Consider the following 19,884-nt stretch of genomic DNA (forward strand, 5'->3'; position numbering starts at 1 on the left):
TTATTGCTTGCATTCTTTTGGAAAAGGTAATAAATACAGTTTATAGGTGGCTCCAGTTTATCTCTGATCAACTGTCCATTTCCTTTTTCAAATTTGTTTGAGTGCTAGTTACAGTAATTGCTATTGTGCTTGCTTGAGTCAGCTTTTTGTAGAAATAAGAGCTTATCACTTGAATTGACTGCAGCATATATCTAGGTAGTAGTGTTTCCCCCCGCCCCCGGCTCAAAGTGTGGACGCAGCTATAAACGTTCTCTACCCCCCCACCATGAAGCTTGATGCAAAAGTCTTAAAATATGATGTACAGTCTCAGTTTGTGAGATCGCAAACTGTTCGTGAAGAATCTTGGCTCTCGCTCTCGCTCCAACCCTATACTCGACAGTTTTTTGGTCATTGATTTTAAGATGTTGAAATCAATCCTTACGCATTCTCGTAATGAAGGAAGATTTAAGCTTGAATATTCTTCACTAACACTCAAGTTGCATCTTTGTGCAGAAGGGCTTAAGTTCAAAATCAGTTATATTGCATTACTTCTATATCCTCTTAAGAGGATAAGTGCTACAATGGGGGAGGACTCGCCCACCATCTGTTTTTTTTTTTGGGGAGGGGTGTATTGGGATAATGGAGCAGCTGTTGTCCCACCACCAGGTGTGAAAAAATCCTGGACCTCCTGAGCTAACTGGTAGAGCATTTTCTTGAGCCAAAGTGGGACAAGAAGACAGCCTGTTACTGCCATCTTAGGATAAGAAACATCAGTTTATCAGAATGTTTTGGCATTTTGTTTTTGTCATGTCCTTTATACCTATTTTTCCTTGCTGCTATTTTCCTGTTTTAAATCTTTTTTTGGGAAGACTAGTAATTCAGAGCCTCTTGTAATGGGATTTAAACCTGGTATGCCAATAACAGCTGGTGGAATTTATTAAATTTACTTCTGTTAATCTGAAATTGAAAGCTGGTCTCTATTGGTGAGCATGACTGTAGTTTAGTGAGCCAATTTCACTTTTTTAATGAAAATCATCCCTGTTAGAAAACAGAATTTGTGATCCTAACCTGGACTAAACAAAATATAGTTCCTGACCCTGTGTAGTTGAGTCTAGTGTCCCCTCAATTAGTTGAGTAGGCAACTCGGTTGCAAGGACAGTGGAGATTGGGCAACAAATCCTCACCCTTTTTTATTAACCATCCGGTGGCTCTGATTTCCATCAGTGCTTTGGAAGGCTGGTCACGGACTCCATAAACTCCAGTGTCTCTCAGCCTGCCTCAAACCCCTACAATTTTCCTGCTGATGTAACAGGTCCACAGCAGATACCATATCCCTAACCCTGCACTCATTCCTGGACCATCCGGACAAAAAAGACACTGACACAAGACTCCTGCTCATTGACCACAGCTCCATCTACAACACCTCCTTTTATCCCCTCCAAGCTGATCTCAGAACTTTGACTTTAGTCTTGGCTCTGCCCTATACAACTGGAACCTCAGCTTTCTGACCCACAGGCCATAATCTGTGAGGAAAGGTAACTGCACATCCTCCACAATAACACAATGCTGGAGTCGCCCAAAGGATGTGTCCTCAGCTCACCCTAGCATCCCCCTACTTACATCCAATGTCAAAATGAAAGCCATCTACATGTTCACTGACACATTATTGGTATGGATATCTAATGATGACCAGTCAAAGTACAGAAGGGAGATTAGAGGTTATTCTCACCAAGCCCCCTTCTCAAAGTTGGCAAAACCGAAGAACAGATCATTCCTTTTCAGAAAGAATTTGCATCAGTGGAACTGGGGTGGAGTGTGTCAAGTTCTTTGGAGTGATGATAACTAACAACCTGTCCTGGACTTCCTATGTAGATGTGACAGTCAAGAAGGCTCAACAATGCCTCCTCTTCCTCAGGTGGCTCAGGAAATTTTAGCATGTCCGTGAAGGACCACCTTTTATAGACGTACCATTGAAACTATACTGGTCTGGGCACGTAACAGCCTGGTAATGGCAACTGCTGTGCCCAAAACACAAATTACAGAAGGTGGTGTGCGTAGTCCAGACCATCACGGAAGCCAACATTCCATCCATGGACTCTAGTTACATAGCTCTCATTGTGGAAAGGCTGCCAATCGCAAAGATTTTTGCAATCTGGTAATGGTCTCTTAACAGTTTCATTTCAGAAGAGGATGTATTGGGCAGAAGCTTGTTGCAGGAATTTCAAGTATTTTAAACCATGTTCTGTGAGCATTTGAGGAAAAGCTATTAAAGAACAAAATAACTTGCATTCCATCAGTGCCTTTTGAAATAGGAATTGTCTTGAGGCACACTAGATGTGAGGAAATTGAATCAAAAAGGAATGATTTGAAGCATAAGCAAAATCATAATCCAAGAAATAGGAATTGTAGAAATAGGGTCTTGAAGTGCATTTTCAGACTGAATCCAGAACTAGGCAAAAGACGTATGATGTCATGTGTAAATATTGAAATAAAAATTTCAATCCCACAGTTAAATACTATGTATATTTATATGTATCAGACCAACATTGCTGTTATCACTTGCCTTGAGAGACATCTTTCAAATTGTATAGCAACTTCAACTTTTCTAGCTGGTTCTGGAAAACTTTAAATTTATATTGTTATCAAGGGCAAGAATTGGCTTCATTTGAAGTGTACAGGGAAGTGATTTTTAAACAATTGGTGAACCTTGCAGCATGTTTGGCTAGCGAAGTACCATTTAGAACTTGAATTCATGGGAGCTGAATAATATAAACCAGACTGAAGTACAATATATAATATTCATTTAACAAAAACACAACCGTGCAGTTTAAGCATTTATGTATTCTTGTGATTTTTAAATATGACATTGAGATGATTTAAATGGAATGTTGCCTTCTGGTAGCATGTAAAGCATTACAAAATGATTTGGTTTGTATCTCTTTTAATCATTTAAAAGAATCTCAAGAATGCAAAATAAGTCTGACAATAACAGTATTCTGGAACAAGAACAGAAATTGTTGGAAAAGCTCAGCAGGTCTGGCAGCATCTGTCAAGAAAAAAAACCAGTTAACATTTTGGGTCTGAGTAAGGGTCACCAGACCTGAGATGTTAACTGAACTTTTTTCTTCACAGATTTTCTGCCAGGCCTGCTGAGTTTTTCCAGTAACTTCTGTTCTTGTTCCTGATTTACACCATCCGCAGTTCTTTCAGTTAATATTAGCATTTCCTAAGGCAAAGGGAATATTACATTTAGCACTTCTTGCAGCTGCAGATGTCCCATCCTCCTCTTGCATGTTTTGTGGAGGATTAAACTTGCAACCCCTTTCCTGTCGTCCTTACCAGATCCATCATTGTCCACTGATGTCATTTGTTTAACCATCACTGTCCTGTGATTCATTCTAGTAGGCCCTGACCAGAAATGTTGTTATAATAAATCACTGCATTGATGCGGTTATGACTGTAACTTTTCTCCTAGAAAACTGTAGTTTAGGGCCAATTAAATTGAGATTGATGGCCTTATTCAAAAATTATCTAGTAAGAGATGTGCAGAGGACGCAGATAAATGGAGTTCAGGATTCCATGCAGGACACGTTCCAATGTTGCCAGCACAACACTTAAATAGAATCGAGGGATTGATTCTTTGCTTTGTTTAGCATTGCTTTGCTTTGGAATTGTAGCATATTGAAGTGTTCCAATGTCATTTGGTTTAAAGATTAAACACTGTTCTACTGTACAATTAGACTATACGAGGTGGGGGTGAGGGGAGCAGTATGTATTTGTTTCAGTTTGTGCCAAGAAAAAAAAATCTGTTGAAATTTGAATTGTAAAGTAGCAAATGGGAATTGAGCAGGAGGAGCGGCATCAGACTAATTTTCATTGTTTCTAACATTATCATCCATTAAACACTGTTTCAAAGGTTTTAGAGTCGATTTGTAGCTCGCGTTATGGCTGTTGAGGCTGGTTGCCTCGCCGGGCTGGTTTGTTGTTCCTTAGACGTTTCATTAGTTTCATTTCTCTGCTGGGTAACATCATTAGTGCAGCCTCTGAAGTGTCGGTGTGTTTTCCCATCTGGTTTTTAAACTCTGGAGTCTGTTGGGCTGGATTGCCTCACTTCTTCTGGTTTTCCTTTTGTAGTGGAGTGTATATGGGGTCGAGTTCTGTGTGTTTATTAATGGCTTTCTTTTGAGGAGTACCAGGCTTCTAGGAATTCCTGTGCCTGTTTCTGCTTAGCATCAGGAACACATCAAAGCTAACCACAAAACTCCCATGACCACTGGGCATCACAGTGGCACACAAGCTCACGTCAACCCTACAACAACTGCTCACCCGAACGAAAGGCCCACTCTCTGGCATGGCCAGGACCAATGTCATCTACCAGATCCCCTGCAGAGACTGGGAGAAACATTACATCAGACAAACAGGAAGGAAACTAACAACAAGAGAACATGAACACCAACTGGCTACAAAAAGACACGACCAAAACACACTCATCTCAATCCACATGGATAATGAGAAGCACCAATTTGAGACAACACCAAATTGACTGGGACAAGCTAAGCTAGGTTGGAGGAGATGCAGTTGTCATTTGGAAGGGCTGTTTAAGGCCCTGAATGGAGTGTGCGTGTGCGTGTGAGTGTGGCGCGCGGGTGTTACATCTTTTACGGTTACGGGGGAAAGTACTGGGGTTGGAGTGGTTGGTGGAGAATGTGGTGTGAACTAAGGCATGACAAAGGGAATGGTTCTTGCGGAAGGCAGAGAAGAGTGGGGAGTGAAAGATGTTCTGCATCATGGGGTCACCACCCATTTCGACTCCCTATCCCACTCCCCCTCCGACACATCTCTCTTCAGCTTTCTCCAGTGTTGCAGTGACTAAGAATGCAAATTTGAGGAACAGCGCCATTTATCTTCTGCCTGGACACCCTACAGCCCAGAGGACTCCACACTGAGTTCTCCAATTTTGAATAACCTTGCCACCCATCCCCTGGCTTCCCTTCCAGCCCCATGTCCTCCCTTCAATTCCACCTTCTGACCCTCTCTTCCAGCCACCAACTGGATTCATACACCCCTTAGACCAACCAGGTTGTACCTACCACCAGTGTCTACCTATCACCACCATTCTGCTTCCACTCCTCCCCACTCTATTTGCAGCTCCCCCTACCCCCACATCCAGTCCTGAAGTAGGGTAATACCTGAAATGTTGACCGCTCCTTTCCTCCAGATGCTGTCTGGCCTGTTTGTGTTCTTCCAGCCTCCTGTTTGTCTACCTGGGATTCCAGCATTGCAGTTTTGTTTTGTCTCTTAGACACTCGGGAGCTGTGGAGGGAACAAAAGATGAACTTTGCCCTCACATTTTCTCTCAAGATTTTAATCTAATTTTTGTAATTAAATTGGTCCTGCATTGTGACAACTTACACACATCTCAGTATATTTTCAGGACTACAAGTGAGAATAAATTGCTATTCTATTCTAAATTTTCTGCTTATCAGTTCAATCTCTCTCCAATGCTAATTTGTTTATGTAATGGTCTTATTAACCTGTGTTACATTTTCATGATTGAAAATGTGTTTATATGTGCCAGGTTGCAACCTAAGGGAGATAGACAGACAAACTCATGAAAATAATCTGAACCATCCAGGGTGATCATCTTGGAAAGGAGATAACATCAGTTATGGAAAGTTTATTTTGGGTAAAAAAAAAATGCAGCCACTGTTAATTGCCGTCAGTTTTGTGTCAAACTGCATTCAGTTTCAATCTCTGACAGAAACTTAGCTACTCCTGTATCCACAAAGAACCTATGAAAGATTTCATGCTAAATGCCTGAAATCTGCAAGAAATGTGATCTAAAAAATAATGTTTAATATCTCATGGGCAGGTTCATTATTTGTCTTGTAAATATTTCCACTTGTATTTTAATTATACTTTCTACTGCTGTGCAATTAAATCTGTAAACCTGATATTTACTGCAGTGGGCAGAAAATGTAAGGCATCTCCAGTGGATTACACCTAAAATGAAAAGGCAACTGTTAGGCTTGCGATCTGCTATGTCATTGGTGTCACACAAAGCTTATTGGAAATTCATTGTGCTTAGAGAAATTGTTTTGCTGAAAACACAAATTAAAATTAGGACGCTCCAAATCATAAATACATTATATACACAGACTGTGTTTATTATTAGTTGTGGCTACACATTTGTCCAGCAGAGGTCACTGAACAGCAGCTGGGAAGAGCATTCCTCAGATTTCCTTCTCTTCCTCCCCAATGCTATAGCTCTGCAATGTTTTCTTTTTCACATTTGAATTCCCTTCATTTTGGAAATTAATATTTGAATCCTTTTCCATCAACCTTTCAGAAAATTCAGTACAGATCATCATAACTTTTTTTTTCTGTTGTGTTTCTTCCGGTTCCATTACCAATTTCCTTAAATCTGTTTTTACTCTTATTACTGATCTTTCTGCATAACAAATTTCTCCTTATTTGCTGTCAAAACCTTTCATGATTTTTGACCATTTCTACTAAATCTTCCTTTTAACTTCGCTGACTTATTGAATACTATGCCAGCTTCTCCCGTCTCTCCACATAAGTACTTCTCATTTATAGGATGTCGGTGTTGTTGGCTGAGCCATTATTTACCGCCTGTCCCTAGTTGCCCTCAAGAAGGTGGTAGAGTGATGACTTCTTGAACGACTGGAATCCATTTCAGTGGAGATGCTCCCTAATAACGTAATGGGGGTGAGTTCCAGGATTTTAATCCAATAAAAGTGAAGGAATAGTGAGCTGTTTCCACGTTAAGATATGGAGCGGTTTCAAACATAACATAAGAAACTAGGAGCAAGAAATGGCTTTTCAGCTCCTTAACCCTGCTCTGGCATTTAAAATGATCATAGTTGTTTGGAGGGGAACTTGCAGGTGGTAGCATTCCCATGTACTGGCTGCCCATTGTTCTTCTCGATGATTGATAGTGATCATGATTTTGGAAGGTGCTAAACAGCCTTGCTGAATTTTTTGCAGTGCATCTTATAGATAGAAAATCAGGGAGAACTGGAGAAACACAGGTCTGGCAGCGTCTGTAGTGAGAAAACAGTTAATGTTTCAGGTCCAGTGACCCTTCATCAGAACCATTCTGATCAATGGTCACTGCACTCAACGTTAACTGTTTTCTAACTACAGACGCTGCCAGACTTGCTTTGTTTTACCAAGACACTTGATTTATTGTTTCAGATTACCAGCATCCGCAGTTCTTTGTGCATCTACACTAAAAGACACAACACTCAAGAAGTCCAGCTTCTTGAATGTTGTTGGAGCTGCACCTATTCAGGCAAGTGGAGGAGCATTCCATCACACTCCTGACTTGTGCCTTTATAGATGGTGAACAGGCTTCCGGGAGTGGGGAGATGAGTTGTTTGCTGCAGGCTTCATAGCCTCTGACCTGCTCTGGTGGCCACCGTTTATATGGTTGCTCCAGATTGGTTTCTGGAGTCTTATATCCCTGGTTCTCTCATCTTGTTGATGATAAATCTCCCCTGTATCTTCTCCCAGGCTTTGTGACCTATGCAGGTGGGAAGATGACAAATCCCAGAATCTAATTTGCATATCTCTCCTCATATCTAACTACCTCTTCTACCGCTATTTAAATATCTGCTGGGGAGCTTGGTCTGTACGATGATAAATCAACTGTGGCTTCCTTTCGGGTCAGTTTCTAATCAACGTACCGTGTGTTCAATCTCTGAAATTTGCAATTTTACAAATTATCAACCTTGCCAATTTGATAGATCTACGGTTTTTTTAAAAATAAACTTATCTTGATCAGTGATTCCAGTGAACACTAAATTTAAAATATTCCTGAATATTTAACATTGCATCATTTTCCAAGTCTGACATATGTGAACTGGTCCTGGTTAGTTTTACCTTTTTGGTATTGTGCATACAAATCACTCTTCCTAAGTACCACTTCAAACTGAGAAATACCAAAATTTAGCAGGCAACTTTGAAATGCAGCACAGCATCAAAAGGATCAGCATTGCCAAGTGTTTTGTTTCGAACAGATCAAAATGTTTGGTGGTGGCGGCGTGGTGAAATCAGCTAAAACAAATTTGTTTTTGTTTCAGGTTGATAGTTGGCACAAGGGGAATTCTACACAAGGCTTAAGGGAATTCCACAGAGGTGGAGGTTCTGTTTGCCTGATTCTGTAAGGACTCTCCTGAGAGCTCCCTTCAATCCATAGGTTTCCAGTCCACTCCCAAGGCCAGATAGCTTCAATTCAGATTGACAATACAAAGACTTAGGGAACCTTCCCAACTTAAACCACAAATTTTCTTAAACACAAAACAAGCACTGACCTTCTACAGCAGTACTGACAGAAAGCTGCACTGTCTGAAGTCTTGCAGATATATAACATTTAAACTGAGCGCCACTTTGTTTCTTTCAGATGGCAGTACAATTTCTTGGGCTATTATTTCAAAGAAGAGATAAGAAGAAATAACCAACATTTATTGCTCGAGCAATATCCAAAAACAGTCTATCTGATCATCACCATAACGCTGTTGGACCTTTGTAGTGCTCTGTTTATTTAAGTGAATTTCCAACGTGATGATAATGAGTAAGTGCACTTATGGTTCAGCAAATATGAAACTTTAAGATCCACTGTCTTTTGGAAAGTGAATGTCTTATAGTCTGTTGATTAGCAAATATTTGACCAATGATGTGCAGGCTAGGTGGATTGGCCATGCTAAATTACCCACAGTGTTCAGGGATGTGTAGATGAGGGGGGGGTGGGTCTGCATAGGATGTTCAGAGGGACGGTGTAGACTTGTTGGGCTGAAAGGCCTGTTTCCACACTGTAGGGATTCTATAATCCAAGTAGTTTTTTTAAAATTCTGATGCATTGTATGTTTTGGCAAATATTATAATTAACTAATTTTGGAATGTTCTGCAGTTATGGAAAGCACAATATAAACCTAAGTCTTTTGTGCATTTGGTTGACCTAGTAAAGGGTAGGAGTGGGACCCTGGGAGACAGAGGTCATGTGCTGAAACTTCTGGAGACAATAACAAACACAGAAATAGCAGATGTAGAAAGCTTGCGGTTCGGCTTGTCTTTTGTGGTCTTGACCGTAAACTTTAACGTCTGTAATCGCTGGGCATAGTGATGAGGATGTGGTGGGAACATACCGGACACTGAAAATATAATTTAATTTTAAGGATCTGAGCCATTAGGAAATCTTTCCAAGATAATAAAGTGTGAAGCTGGATGAACACAGCAGGCCAAGCAGCATCTCAGGAGCACAAAAGATGCTGCTTGGCCTGCTGTGTTCATCCAGCTTCACACTTTATTATCTTGGATTCTCCAGCATCTGCAGTTCCCAATATCTCTCAGGAAATCTTTCCAGCAGTCTGGAAAAGAGACATTTAATTTTGATGACAATTTCTTTCGTCCATTCATTTATACGAGCAGACTTTTTTTGGATCAATAAATAGTAAAGATTGGAAGTCACCAACATGTTTCCTGTGACAAACTTCATCTCTGGAATAAAAACATAGATAACAGGAGCATGAGTAGGCCATTCAGCTCTTTGAGCCAGGTCTACTATTCAACAGGATTATGGCTGATTAGTCAAAATGATTATGACTGATCATTCAACTCAGTACCCTGTTCCCTCCTTCTCCCAAGCCCTAAGAACCTTTTCCAGAAAACATTAAATTCTGGCCTCCACTACTTTCTGTGGCAGAGAATTCCACAAGATCACCACTCTGAGTGAAGAACTTTCTCCTATTCTCAGTCATTGAGAGCCTCCTGACTGCATTTATCCTACGTAGCCATCTCAGAAATTTTATAGGGGCTTCTTCACCTCCACCCCAATTCTTCTAAAGTCTAGAGAATACGGGCAGCCTTTGAACTAACTAGGCAGTGATCTGGGCTGAACAGATTCAAGACAAACCAGGACCACAACGACCCAGGGATCCAACCTCTTGATCCGAGGCTTTACTCCAAACCTCGGTGTTGGACTTGACTGGCCACAGACCGCGTTGGCCTGGTCACCTGAAACTCAGCAAATGGGAAAGGGATTGCCTGGCTCAGTGAAATAATTGAAAATATTGCAGCAGGTTTGATTGAATCTAGATAAGACGAAAGTCGAAAAAATTGTGCAAACCTCTTCTTTAAATAAACTAAAACCATGATGGTGCAGCCAGGATAACAAAGTGTGAAGCTGGATGAACACAGCAGGCCAAGCAGCATCTTAGGAGCATCTTATTCGGGTTACTCGTTCAACGCGGAGGCGCGCCCGCGGCCACGGCGCCGTGACGTCAGCGCGCCACGCGGGAGCGCGCGCTGTAGCTGCCGTCAGTTGTGTCTCGTGCGAACGTTGTGGGTCCGTGTAGTGTTTACCCCTGTTCATAGATCAATAATTTTTTTGTTAAGAAAGGCAAAAGATCCGTCGATCTGTTATATATTTTGAACATCAGCGTACAGGAAACGACCACCCCGCTGTGAAAAAAGGGGAATTTTTCTAAGGAATGTCGAATCCCGGAGCTCGACGGAACGGGTCAAGCATTAAAATCCGGCTGACAGGTAAGAGAAGTTCACTTCGGGCAGGTTTTTGAAGTCTCTTTAGTCGCCGACACGTCAGTGGAGGTTGGAGACCGTAGGATCCGGCTGGAGATGTGACAGAGAGTCTGTGAAGGCAGCTCCGCGGTTGTTTGTGGTAGTTGCTTGTTGCCGGTCTGGAGGCGGCGGCTGTTCCCCGTCGGTCCAGACAAGGGAGGCGAACGGCGCGTGCGCACTGGCCACTTCCTGTCTCAGTCAGCCATTGATGGGGAAATGTCCATCTCACTGAGGGTTTATTATTGCAGTGAAACACTCCAACCAGCTGTACTGTGGTTGGGAAATGTGTAGCCCAGATTCAATGTTACACAACAGTGGAAATGTTTTCAGCCGCTGATGTGTGCAACGAGATTTGGAGAACTCAACATACACTGAGTATTGAACCCTTCGGTTGTGAACTTGGTACTACAGACTGTCAGATGCATTTAAAAGTAAAGTCTAATATTTTGTATTTATGCTGTATGTACAGTATTACCACATAACAGACAAGGACGGCTGGTAAAAGGAAACCTGAGCGTTTAATTTGGTTTTAGATTGACTAATTTTATAAATAAATCTTTATGTGTGAAGTATAAATGTATATAAAATGTTTTTTTTATTTAAACAGCTGAATTTTAAAGTTCACAGTGTTCATTTTGCCCAATAGGATACATGTCAGTCAGTGTTGATCATTGATTCAGATTAAATATGCACTGAATTGTTGGAGGTGTGAGTGGTGCCTCCATGTTTGTATCTTGTTTTCCCAACATTTTTCAAACAAATCGTCATGTTTTCAACTAGTTGCCTAAGAAAGCATCATAACTACAGTTTTGTCAGCGCTTTCCTAACATCGACTTAAGTAGTTTTGTTAGCCTTGTATTTAAATGTCAGGGATGAATACATAACGTGGGACTTCACATGGTCTCTGAAGGTTTTTAATATTAATAATTTAAACTGATTACATTTTATCTGTGGTTATTGCTTTGGACAAAAATCAGGTCACCATGGCAGGAGATAAATAATTGTTCCTATGCGTGAAGATATTTTACTCAACTTTACTTTTCATTCGTTCTGATTCCGTTAAGTTGAATTTCTTACCAGTTCAGATTGGCAAAATGTCTCAATGTCTAAATCTTTTAATATTTTGCATTCACTAAGAACATAACTGAGTTTAGTTTGAGGCCAAACTAAGTATTTCAAATCAAATTGTATATCATATATTTTCCAAACCTCCAGGGTTTGTAGTGGTTGATCAACGGGTACTTCAAATGCAGTATCTGTAAATTTTTGATATATTTTCCAAAATTTTGCTCCCCCTTTCCTCATTATTTGTTTTATTTTAGTATTTTGCATTTTTTTCAAGTTCCCTTCTTTTGCATGAAGTAAAACAATTTTTGTTGTACTTATTAACCATTATATTTCATTTCTTGTTAATTTTTTTCAATTTGTTCTTGAACGTAACCCAGCCCTAATTGGTTATTTCTGCTTGAGTCAACCTATCCCTGGTGGTGCACCTTCAATAGTGATGGGGAGGGAATTCCAAGATTTCCTGCCAGTGGAATGAAGCCAACATATATATACTCAGTTTATATATTCAGGCGTTTGACTTGGAGTTGACAGCATAATCGTGTGTTGCAGTTCTTGCTCATCTTGGTAGGGCTGGGAAATGCATTAAATAATCATAAATATGTATTAATGTTATAAACAATAAATTTATAATTATAAACCTCATAGTGGTGGCATGAAATTCTTAAGGGGGAGGATGAGCAGCCAGAGATCGTGGTGTCCTTTGCTACCAACAACGTAGGTATAAAGAAGGATGAGGTCCTGGGAATGGGTACAGGGAGTTAGGAAAGAGGCTGAAAAGCAGGACCTTGAGGTGTAATAATCACTGAGTTACTACCAGTGCCACGTGCTAGTGAAGCAAGAAATAGAAAGGTAGGTCAGGTGAATGTGTGGCTAAGGAGCTGATGCAGGGGCAGAGTTTCAGGTTCTTGGATTGTTGCGACCTCTCCTGAGGCAAGGGTGACCTGTACAAGAGGGACAGGTTGCATCTAAATTGGAGAGAAACCACCATCCTCACAGGGAGGTTCACTAGTGCCACTTGGGACGATTTAAACTCGAACGTCAAGGGGACTTTGAACCAGAGCTGCAGGCCAGAAAGTGGAGGGATTGAGGGGAAGATAGATGTTGGGATCAGTAAATCAGAAAGAAAGGGCAGGCAGAGACATGTAAATGAACAGGATGGCACTAATGAGCAGACGTGTGTTTGTTTATTTCAATGCAAAGACTATTAAAGGTAAGGCAGGTTAGCTTCGAGCTTGGATCAGTTCATGGGACTATGACGTTGCGGCCATTACAGAGATTTGGTTGAGAGGGGGACAGGACTGGCTACTCAACATTGCAGGGTTTCGTTGTTTTACTCAAGGTGGAGAGGGATGTAAAAGAGATGGAAGGAGCTGCATTACTAATCAGGGAGAATATTGCATCTCTGCTCAGAGAGGACATGCAGGAGGGCTCATCCACTAAGGCAATATGGGTAGAGCTCAAAAATAAGATGTATGGAGTCACCCTGCTTGCATTACACCTTAGGCCTCCAACAGCCACCAAAAGATTGAGGAACAAATATGTAGGCAGATTATGGAAAGGTGCAATAAAAACAGAGTTGCCCTAGTGGGTGACTTTTCGTAGAGCAAGTGGCTTAGATAGGGTGGAATTTGTTAAGCGCATCCAAGAGAGTTTCTTGAAACAGTATGTGGATAATCCAACTAAAAGAGAGGCCATACTGGACCTTGTATTGGCTAATGAGCCTGGCCAGGCGACTGACCTTTCAGTGGGAGAGCATTTTGGTAACAGTGAAAGTTTTAAGGTGGATGTGAAAAAGGATAAGTTAGGACCCTATGGGAAGGTACTAAACTGGGGGAGGGCAAATTATGTCAGTATTAGGCAGGTGCTAAAGGTTGTTAACTGGAAGGAGCTGCTGTCAGGCAAGTCCACATTTGACATGTGGGAATTGTTTCCAATAAGAGTTTAGGACCAGCATGTTCCAGTAAGGCAGAAAGATAAGGATGACAGGATAAAGGACCGTTCGATAATGAGGGAGGTTGTGAATTTTGTCAAAAGAGAAAAAGAAGCATATGTAAGATGTAGGAAGCTAAAATCAGACTCCCTTGAGGAGTATAAAAAAAAGGCAGGAAAATACTCAAGCAGGGAATTCGGAGAGCAAGAAGGGGTCATGAAATGACCTTGGCAAGTAGGGTTAAAGAGAATCCCAAGGCATTTTATAGATAGATTTAAAAACAAGAGAACAAATAGGGAGAAGGTAGAACCACTCATAGATAAAGGCGGAAACTTATGCTTGGAGGTAGAGAATGTGGGTGAGATCCTAAATGAGTACATTGCATCAGTATCCATCCGGGAAAAGAATATAGAGGATAGTGAGATTTGTGTGGAGAATGCTAGGGCATTTTGAGATCAAGAAAGAAGTCGTGTTGGATGTCTTGAATGGTATTAAGGTGGATAAGTCCCCAGGGTCCGATGTTATCTACCCCAGGGTATTGAGAGAGGCAAGAGGAGATTGCTGGGGCCTTGACCAAGGCCTTTTTATCCTTGCTAGCCACTGGAGAGGCCCGGTGGACTTGTCAATAGCTAATGTTGGTCCTCAGTTCAGGAAGCGAAATAGGAATAATCCAGGAAACTACAGACCAATGATTCTGTGGTTGGGAAGTTATTGGAGAGAATTTTTAGCAGTATGATTTACAAACATTTGGAAATTAGGGATAGTCAGCATGGCTTTGTGCAAGGCAGGTCCCGTCCTACTAACCTGATTGGATTTTTCAAGGAGGTGATGAAGGTGATCGATGAGGGTAGTGCAGTGGATGTTGTTTATATGGATTTAGGAAGGCTTTCAACAAGATCCTTCAGGGTAGACTTAGTCAGAAGATTAGGATGCATGGGCTCCGCGGAAACTTGACCATGTGGATTCAGAATTGGCTTGCCCATAGAAGACAATGTGAATTGGTAGAGGGGTGTTTTTCAGGGTGGAGGTCTGTGACTAGTAGTGTTCTGCAGGAATCCGTACTGGGACTTCTGTTGTTTGTGATATAGATAAATGACTTAGATGAAAATGTATATGGGTGGTTTAGTAAGTTTGCAGATGATACAAACATTATTGGAGTTGTGGATAGTGTAGAAGGTTGTCATAGGATACAGTGGGATAAAGGTCAGTTGCAGATATGGGCGGAGAAATGGCTGATGACGTTTAATCTGGGTAATTGTGAGGTGCTGCAGTTTGGGAGATCAAAATATTAAGGAAAAGTATTCAGTTTGTGATAGACCCCTGAATAGCATTGATTTACAAAAGGATCTTGGGTTCAAGTCCACGCAAATAGATAGGGTGGCAAAGAAGGCCTATGGTGTTATTGCCTTTACTGGTTGGGGAATTGAGTACAAGAGTAGAATGTCATGTTGCAGCTTTATAAGATTTTGGTTAGGCATTTTTCCCTTGAAACCACGGTAGAGAGTAAAAGTTGCTTGAAGGTGAGCTTTCATGAAATTCTTCAGAAATTCTGGGAGTCTTACTGGTTAATTATCCACTAAGACAAAAAAGAAGTTGCATTTATATAAAAAAAGTGCTGGAGGAAGATGGCAACTGTGGAGACAGAAACAATTAAGTTTAATATTCAAATTCAATACGACTCCTTCAGAACTGAAGAGAAAGTGGAAAAGTGAAAGTACATATCTTAAAGAAATGATAGGGAAGAGCAAGTGGGAGGGTGGAGTGTGTTGAAGAAGGTGAAGGAATCAATATGGAGGACAGACTGCATGGTCTAAAGTTATTGAACTCATTGCTGAATCTAGAAGGTTTTAAAATGTCAAAATAGAAAATGACGGTCTGTTCCTCCAACTTGGATTGGACTTTACTGGAATACTGTCCCATACCCAGGACAGATAAGTGAGGATGAAAGAAAGATTGAGATGGTAAGTGACCAGAAGGGCCGAAGTCACATTCGCAGACTGAGTGGGTTCTGTGAAGTGGTCACCCATTCTAGGAGACTGTCTTGTGAGTAACAGTAGACAAAATTGAAAGAAATATAGTTAAATCACTGCTTCATCTGGAAGGAGCCTTTGGGGGCTTGACAGTGAGGAGGTAAAGTGGCAAATGATACATCCCCTGCAATTACAGAGAAGGTGCCGTGAGAGCGGGATGAGTTATTGATGATAAAGGGATGCCTTGGAGGGAAGAGTCCCTTTGGAATGCTGACAAGGGAAGGGAGCAGAAGATATGTTTGGCGTGATCATGCTGGAGGTAATGAAAATTGTGGAAATGGTATTCCTTTGAATATAGAGACTGTTACGACGGAAGGTGATGATAAGGGGACCACATAGCAAAATGATAACCAGATAATTCAGTTGTGTAATGTTGATTGAAGGATTAATATTGGCAAAGGCATTGGACATAACTATGCTATCCTTTTTTGAAAGAAAGGCTTTAAGTTCCTCTGGGGGGGGCACAAAAGTTCATATAGATGGGGGAATACTCATGGTATAATTGCTCATGCAGAGATAGTGTGGGAGAGTGGTGCAGGAGTAGCGCCTCTGCCCCTGAACTGGAAGAGACTGGTTCCAGGCTCATCTGCCATTCTTAAGATAGCATAAAGAGACGTTTATTACTGCTCAATAATAAAATGTGAGGCTGGATGAACACAGCAGGCCCAGCAGCATCTCAGGAGCACAAAAGCTGACGTTTCGGGCCTAGACCCTTCATCAGAGAGGGGGATGGGGTGAGGGTTCTGGAATAAATAGGGAGGGGGGGGGGGCGGACCGAAGATGGAGAGAAAAGAAGATAGGTGGAGAGGAGAGTATAGGTGGGGAGGTAGGGAGGGGATAGGTCAGTCCAGGGAAGACGGACAGGTCAAGGAGGTGGGATGAGGTTGGTAGGTAGGAGCTGGAGGTGCGGCTTGGGGTGGGAGGAAGGGATGGGTGAGAGGAAGAACAGGTTAGGGAGGCAGAGACAGGTTGGACTGGTTTTGGGATGCAATGGGTGGAGGGGAAGAGCTGGGCTGGTTGTGTGGTGCAGTGGGGGGAGGGGACGAACTGGGCTGGTTTTGGGATGCGGTGGGGGAAGGGGAGATTTTGAAGCTGGTGAAGTCCACATTGATACCACTGGGCTGCAGGGTTCCCAAGCGGAATATGAGTTGCTGTTCCTGCAACCTTCAGGTGGCATCATTGTGGCAGTGCAGGAGGCCCATGATGGACATGTCATCTAGAGAATGGGAGGGGGAGTGGAAATGGTTTGCGACTGGGGGGTGCAGTTGTTTATTGCGAACCGAGCGGAGGTGTTCTGCAAAGCGGTCCCCAAGCCTCCGCTTGATTTACTGCTCGAAGTTGGTTGCAGAATTAAGAGTTATGCATTTGTGATGTCTCACTTTGTGAATAAGTGTAATACTGAATAAAGACTTTTTTTTCCTTCACGAGCTGCTGGACGGAAGTTTCACAGACAGCACCTCTGACAGTGCTTCACTTCCTTAGTGTTGGAATTTCAGCCTAAATTGTTGTGGTTAAGTCCTGGAGCACAATTCAAACCCTCAGGCTAAGAACTGAGAATGCTATTAATTGAACCATAAATATATGCATTTATAATATTTGTTATCACAAGCTATTCAGGTTAATCAAGCAAAATTCAGGTTCATTATCTCATTTTTTGAAAAAAACTATTCAAATAGTTACGCACATCTTCAGTCAGCTTTTCATAGAATCGTAGATTCCCTACAGTGTGGAAGCAGGCCCTTTGGCCCAAGAAGTCCTCTTACTCACAAAGCATCCCAGCCAGGCCCAGCTCCCTACAACCCACCCAACCCCGAACACTACAGGCAATTTAGCATGGCGATTCCACCTAGCCTGCACAGCTTTGGACTGTGGGAGGAAACCGGAGCACCCGGAGGAAACCCACGCAGGCACTGGGAGAATATGCAGACTCCACACAGATAGTCACCGGAGGGTGGAATCAAACCCAGGTCTCTGGCACTGTGAGGCAGCAGTGCTAATCACTGAGCCACCGTGCCACCCCGATTTTTGTTTGCATTAAATAAATTGCACTTAATGTAAGTTGTTAATCAAATATACGCAATTGGCAATATCTGTGTAAACAATGTATGAACATTGATGTCTTCCCTTTCAAACTAAAGACAATTCAAAATAGCAAGACATAATGGGCTTTGCAGATCACTAGACAATATTAAACCTAACTTGCACTTTATTACCCCAAGTCATACAGATAACAAATAAAATTGCAGTATCTGACCACTGATACAACTTAAATATTAAACAAAAGATGTGCAGAATTGAATGTAAACACATCTTTGGAAAAAATGTTCCCTTCAAAACAAGTCAACAATGAAAGCTTCCTTCAAATTACTAAAACTAGTAACCCTTTGGAGGACGTTAATTTAGAGTTCTGAGCAAATTAATATCTTGAAGTTAATCCCATGTATTTTCACTGTTTCCTCCATTCGCTGGTGTACTTGTTTCATAGCCACTGAAGTTTCTGTTAACACCTAGACCCTTAAGTGTATAAATGGAAGCAAACATCTTTCCAATTGGATTATCGTAACTGGTCCCATGAGTAGTATAAGCAAATTCTTCTAGCCATATAGGAACCTCTTGTACATCAGAGAGAACTCTTAGGAGAGTATGTGCTATTGGTAAATCTATATTTGAATCAAAGAACGATATTGCTTTGCCAACATTCCCACAACAAGCTAGTACGTCCAATGCAATACATGTATTCATCCATAGTTAAAGACAAATCAAAATTAATAACATGCTGTATGTGCTCAATGTCCAGCCCTTGAGCTGTTGTTGCTGTAACCACCAGAACAGGACACTTCCCTGCACAGAAATCACCAAGTGCTATCTTTCTTTCTCTTTACTCTCGATCTCCGTGAATACACGTCGTTGGGAATTTTTCTTGACAAAGGAATGTAGCAAGAAAGTCAGCCTTTCATTTGATATCGACAAAAACCATAGTTCTTTCAACACCTATGTAAGTGAGGATTTCAATCAATTTGTTCCTTTAGGAATACTGGTCAACTTGCAGTATGGATTGATGGACATCACCACTGACACCTCCCACTTGACCAACAGCAAAGAACAAATAACCAGTTTTCATGAAGCCTTCAGCCATCCTTTGAGTCTCTTCAGGAAATGTGGTGCCAAACATCAAAGTCTGGCCGTATTGTTTATGTGCCATATTAGATAAGTTGACTAGTTTGCCAGGTTCTTGTTTCAGTACTTCTTTTAGAAGTAGTTTTATTTTCTTTGTTGACTGCTTTTGATAGCAACATGGCATAGGAGATACACAGTGCACGTGGGTGACTTAATGTTTTCAGTTCCCTGCAAAGTCTCACACCATAAGCTTAGGTTATTCTAACAGCCAGTATTATCTGAGAAAGTTATTATATTTACCTTCCATAGCTGACATTGAAGGCTCAGTGATTCACAATCATAATTATATCTAGTACAAAGTGAGTTCTGAGCTTGTATGTATCTTCAATGTCTTGCTATATACTCTTCAATTCATATGCAGTAGAACTGAAGAAATAACTGTCTTCACATTAAGATTGTTCAGAGCATTTTGAGTGTATGTTTAATGGAATAGATATAATTATTGAACCTTGCACAATAACTACATCTCTAAATACTGTATAGAACTAAATGAACTCCTGGAACCTCTGGACATTCTATACTTTAATAGTAGAATACCTTGAGTTGTCTTAGGGTAGCGGTTTATGACCTGCAACAATTGGGCTTGTCTTTTTTCTTGTGCATTTATTCTTTCTTGGATGAATAGCATCAAAGATACTAAGGTTCTTCATTTCTGTTTGTGGCGTGTGGCAGGAGCCATGTAGTAATCAAGTTCTGAATGCTGTTAAGAGACAGGAAGATTTGGTGGGGCATGTAGGGATGAGAAAGTCTTGTGTTTGTACAGCACCTTCTATGACCTTAATGTCCGAAAGACTTATATATACTTAGTTAAGCACTTTTGAAGTGCCATCACTTGTGGTAGAAAGGAGACAGAATTGGTATTATCCGATTTGAAATTCAGTGTTCACTGAAGTGTGGTTTTTTACCTTGCTGAATACTGCAAAGCTATCTGTTCAGATAAATTAAGATTAGAACTAGGCTTTTTGACTCTTTAAGCTTGCTCCATCATTCATTAAAATTATGATTGCTCTGTTTGTATTCTGACTGCCATATTCCCACCTTCCCTTGAACATTTGGTTCACTTTTTGAACAAAAATCTATCTACCTTGGCCTTAAAAATAT

The 19,884-nt window shown here is 41.3% G+C and overlaps 1 protein-coding gene, 1 long non-coding RNA gene and 1 pseudogene across 5 annotated transcripts in view; 1 reads left to right on the plus strand and 2 right to left on the minus strand.

Annotated features, from left to right (window-relative positions):
* Positions 1–3,162: 3,162 nt before the first annotated feature.
* On the minus strand, positions 3,163–10,704 carry LOC125462305 (uncharacterized). The gene is made up of 4 exons (XR_007249639.2): positions 10,127–10,704; positions 8,316–8,425; positions 5,169–5,292; positions 3,163–4,371 (listed from the first exon to the last, which is right to left on the minus strand). It is a non-coding gene; the product is annotated as an uncharacterized LOC125462305 (long non-coding RNA).
* The window catches only part of smurf1 (SMAD specific E3 ubiquitin protein ligase 1), a 124,499-nt gene continuing 114,910 nt past the window's right edge, over positions 10,296–19,884 (plus strand). For 3 of the 4 annotated variants that reach the window (XM_048552179.2, XM_048552180.2, XM_059653916.1), the window contains exon 1: positions 10,296–10,545. In XM_048552179.2, coding sequence (XP_048408136.2) covers positions 10,491–10,545 — 55 coding nt within the window. In that variant the 5' untranslated portion in view covers positions 10,296–10,490. Of the gene's footprint in view, positions 10,546–10,785; positions 11,010–19,884 lie in introns of those variants that run through there. The other variant, XM_048552181.2, reaches the window with a different exon arrangement.
* LOC132210912 (probable ATP-dependent RNA helicase DDX4) lies at positions 18,037–18,808 on the minus strand (annotated as a pseudogene).

This window comes from Stegostoma tigrinum, chromosome 23 (genome assembly GCF_030684315.1).
Source record: "Stegostoma tigrinum isolate sSteTig4 chromosome 23, sSteTig4.hap1, whole genome shotgun sequence".
NCBI lineage: Eukaryota > Metazoa > Chordata > Chondrichthyes > Orectolobiformes > Stegostomatidae > Stegostoma > Stegostoma tigrinum.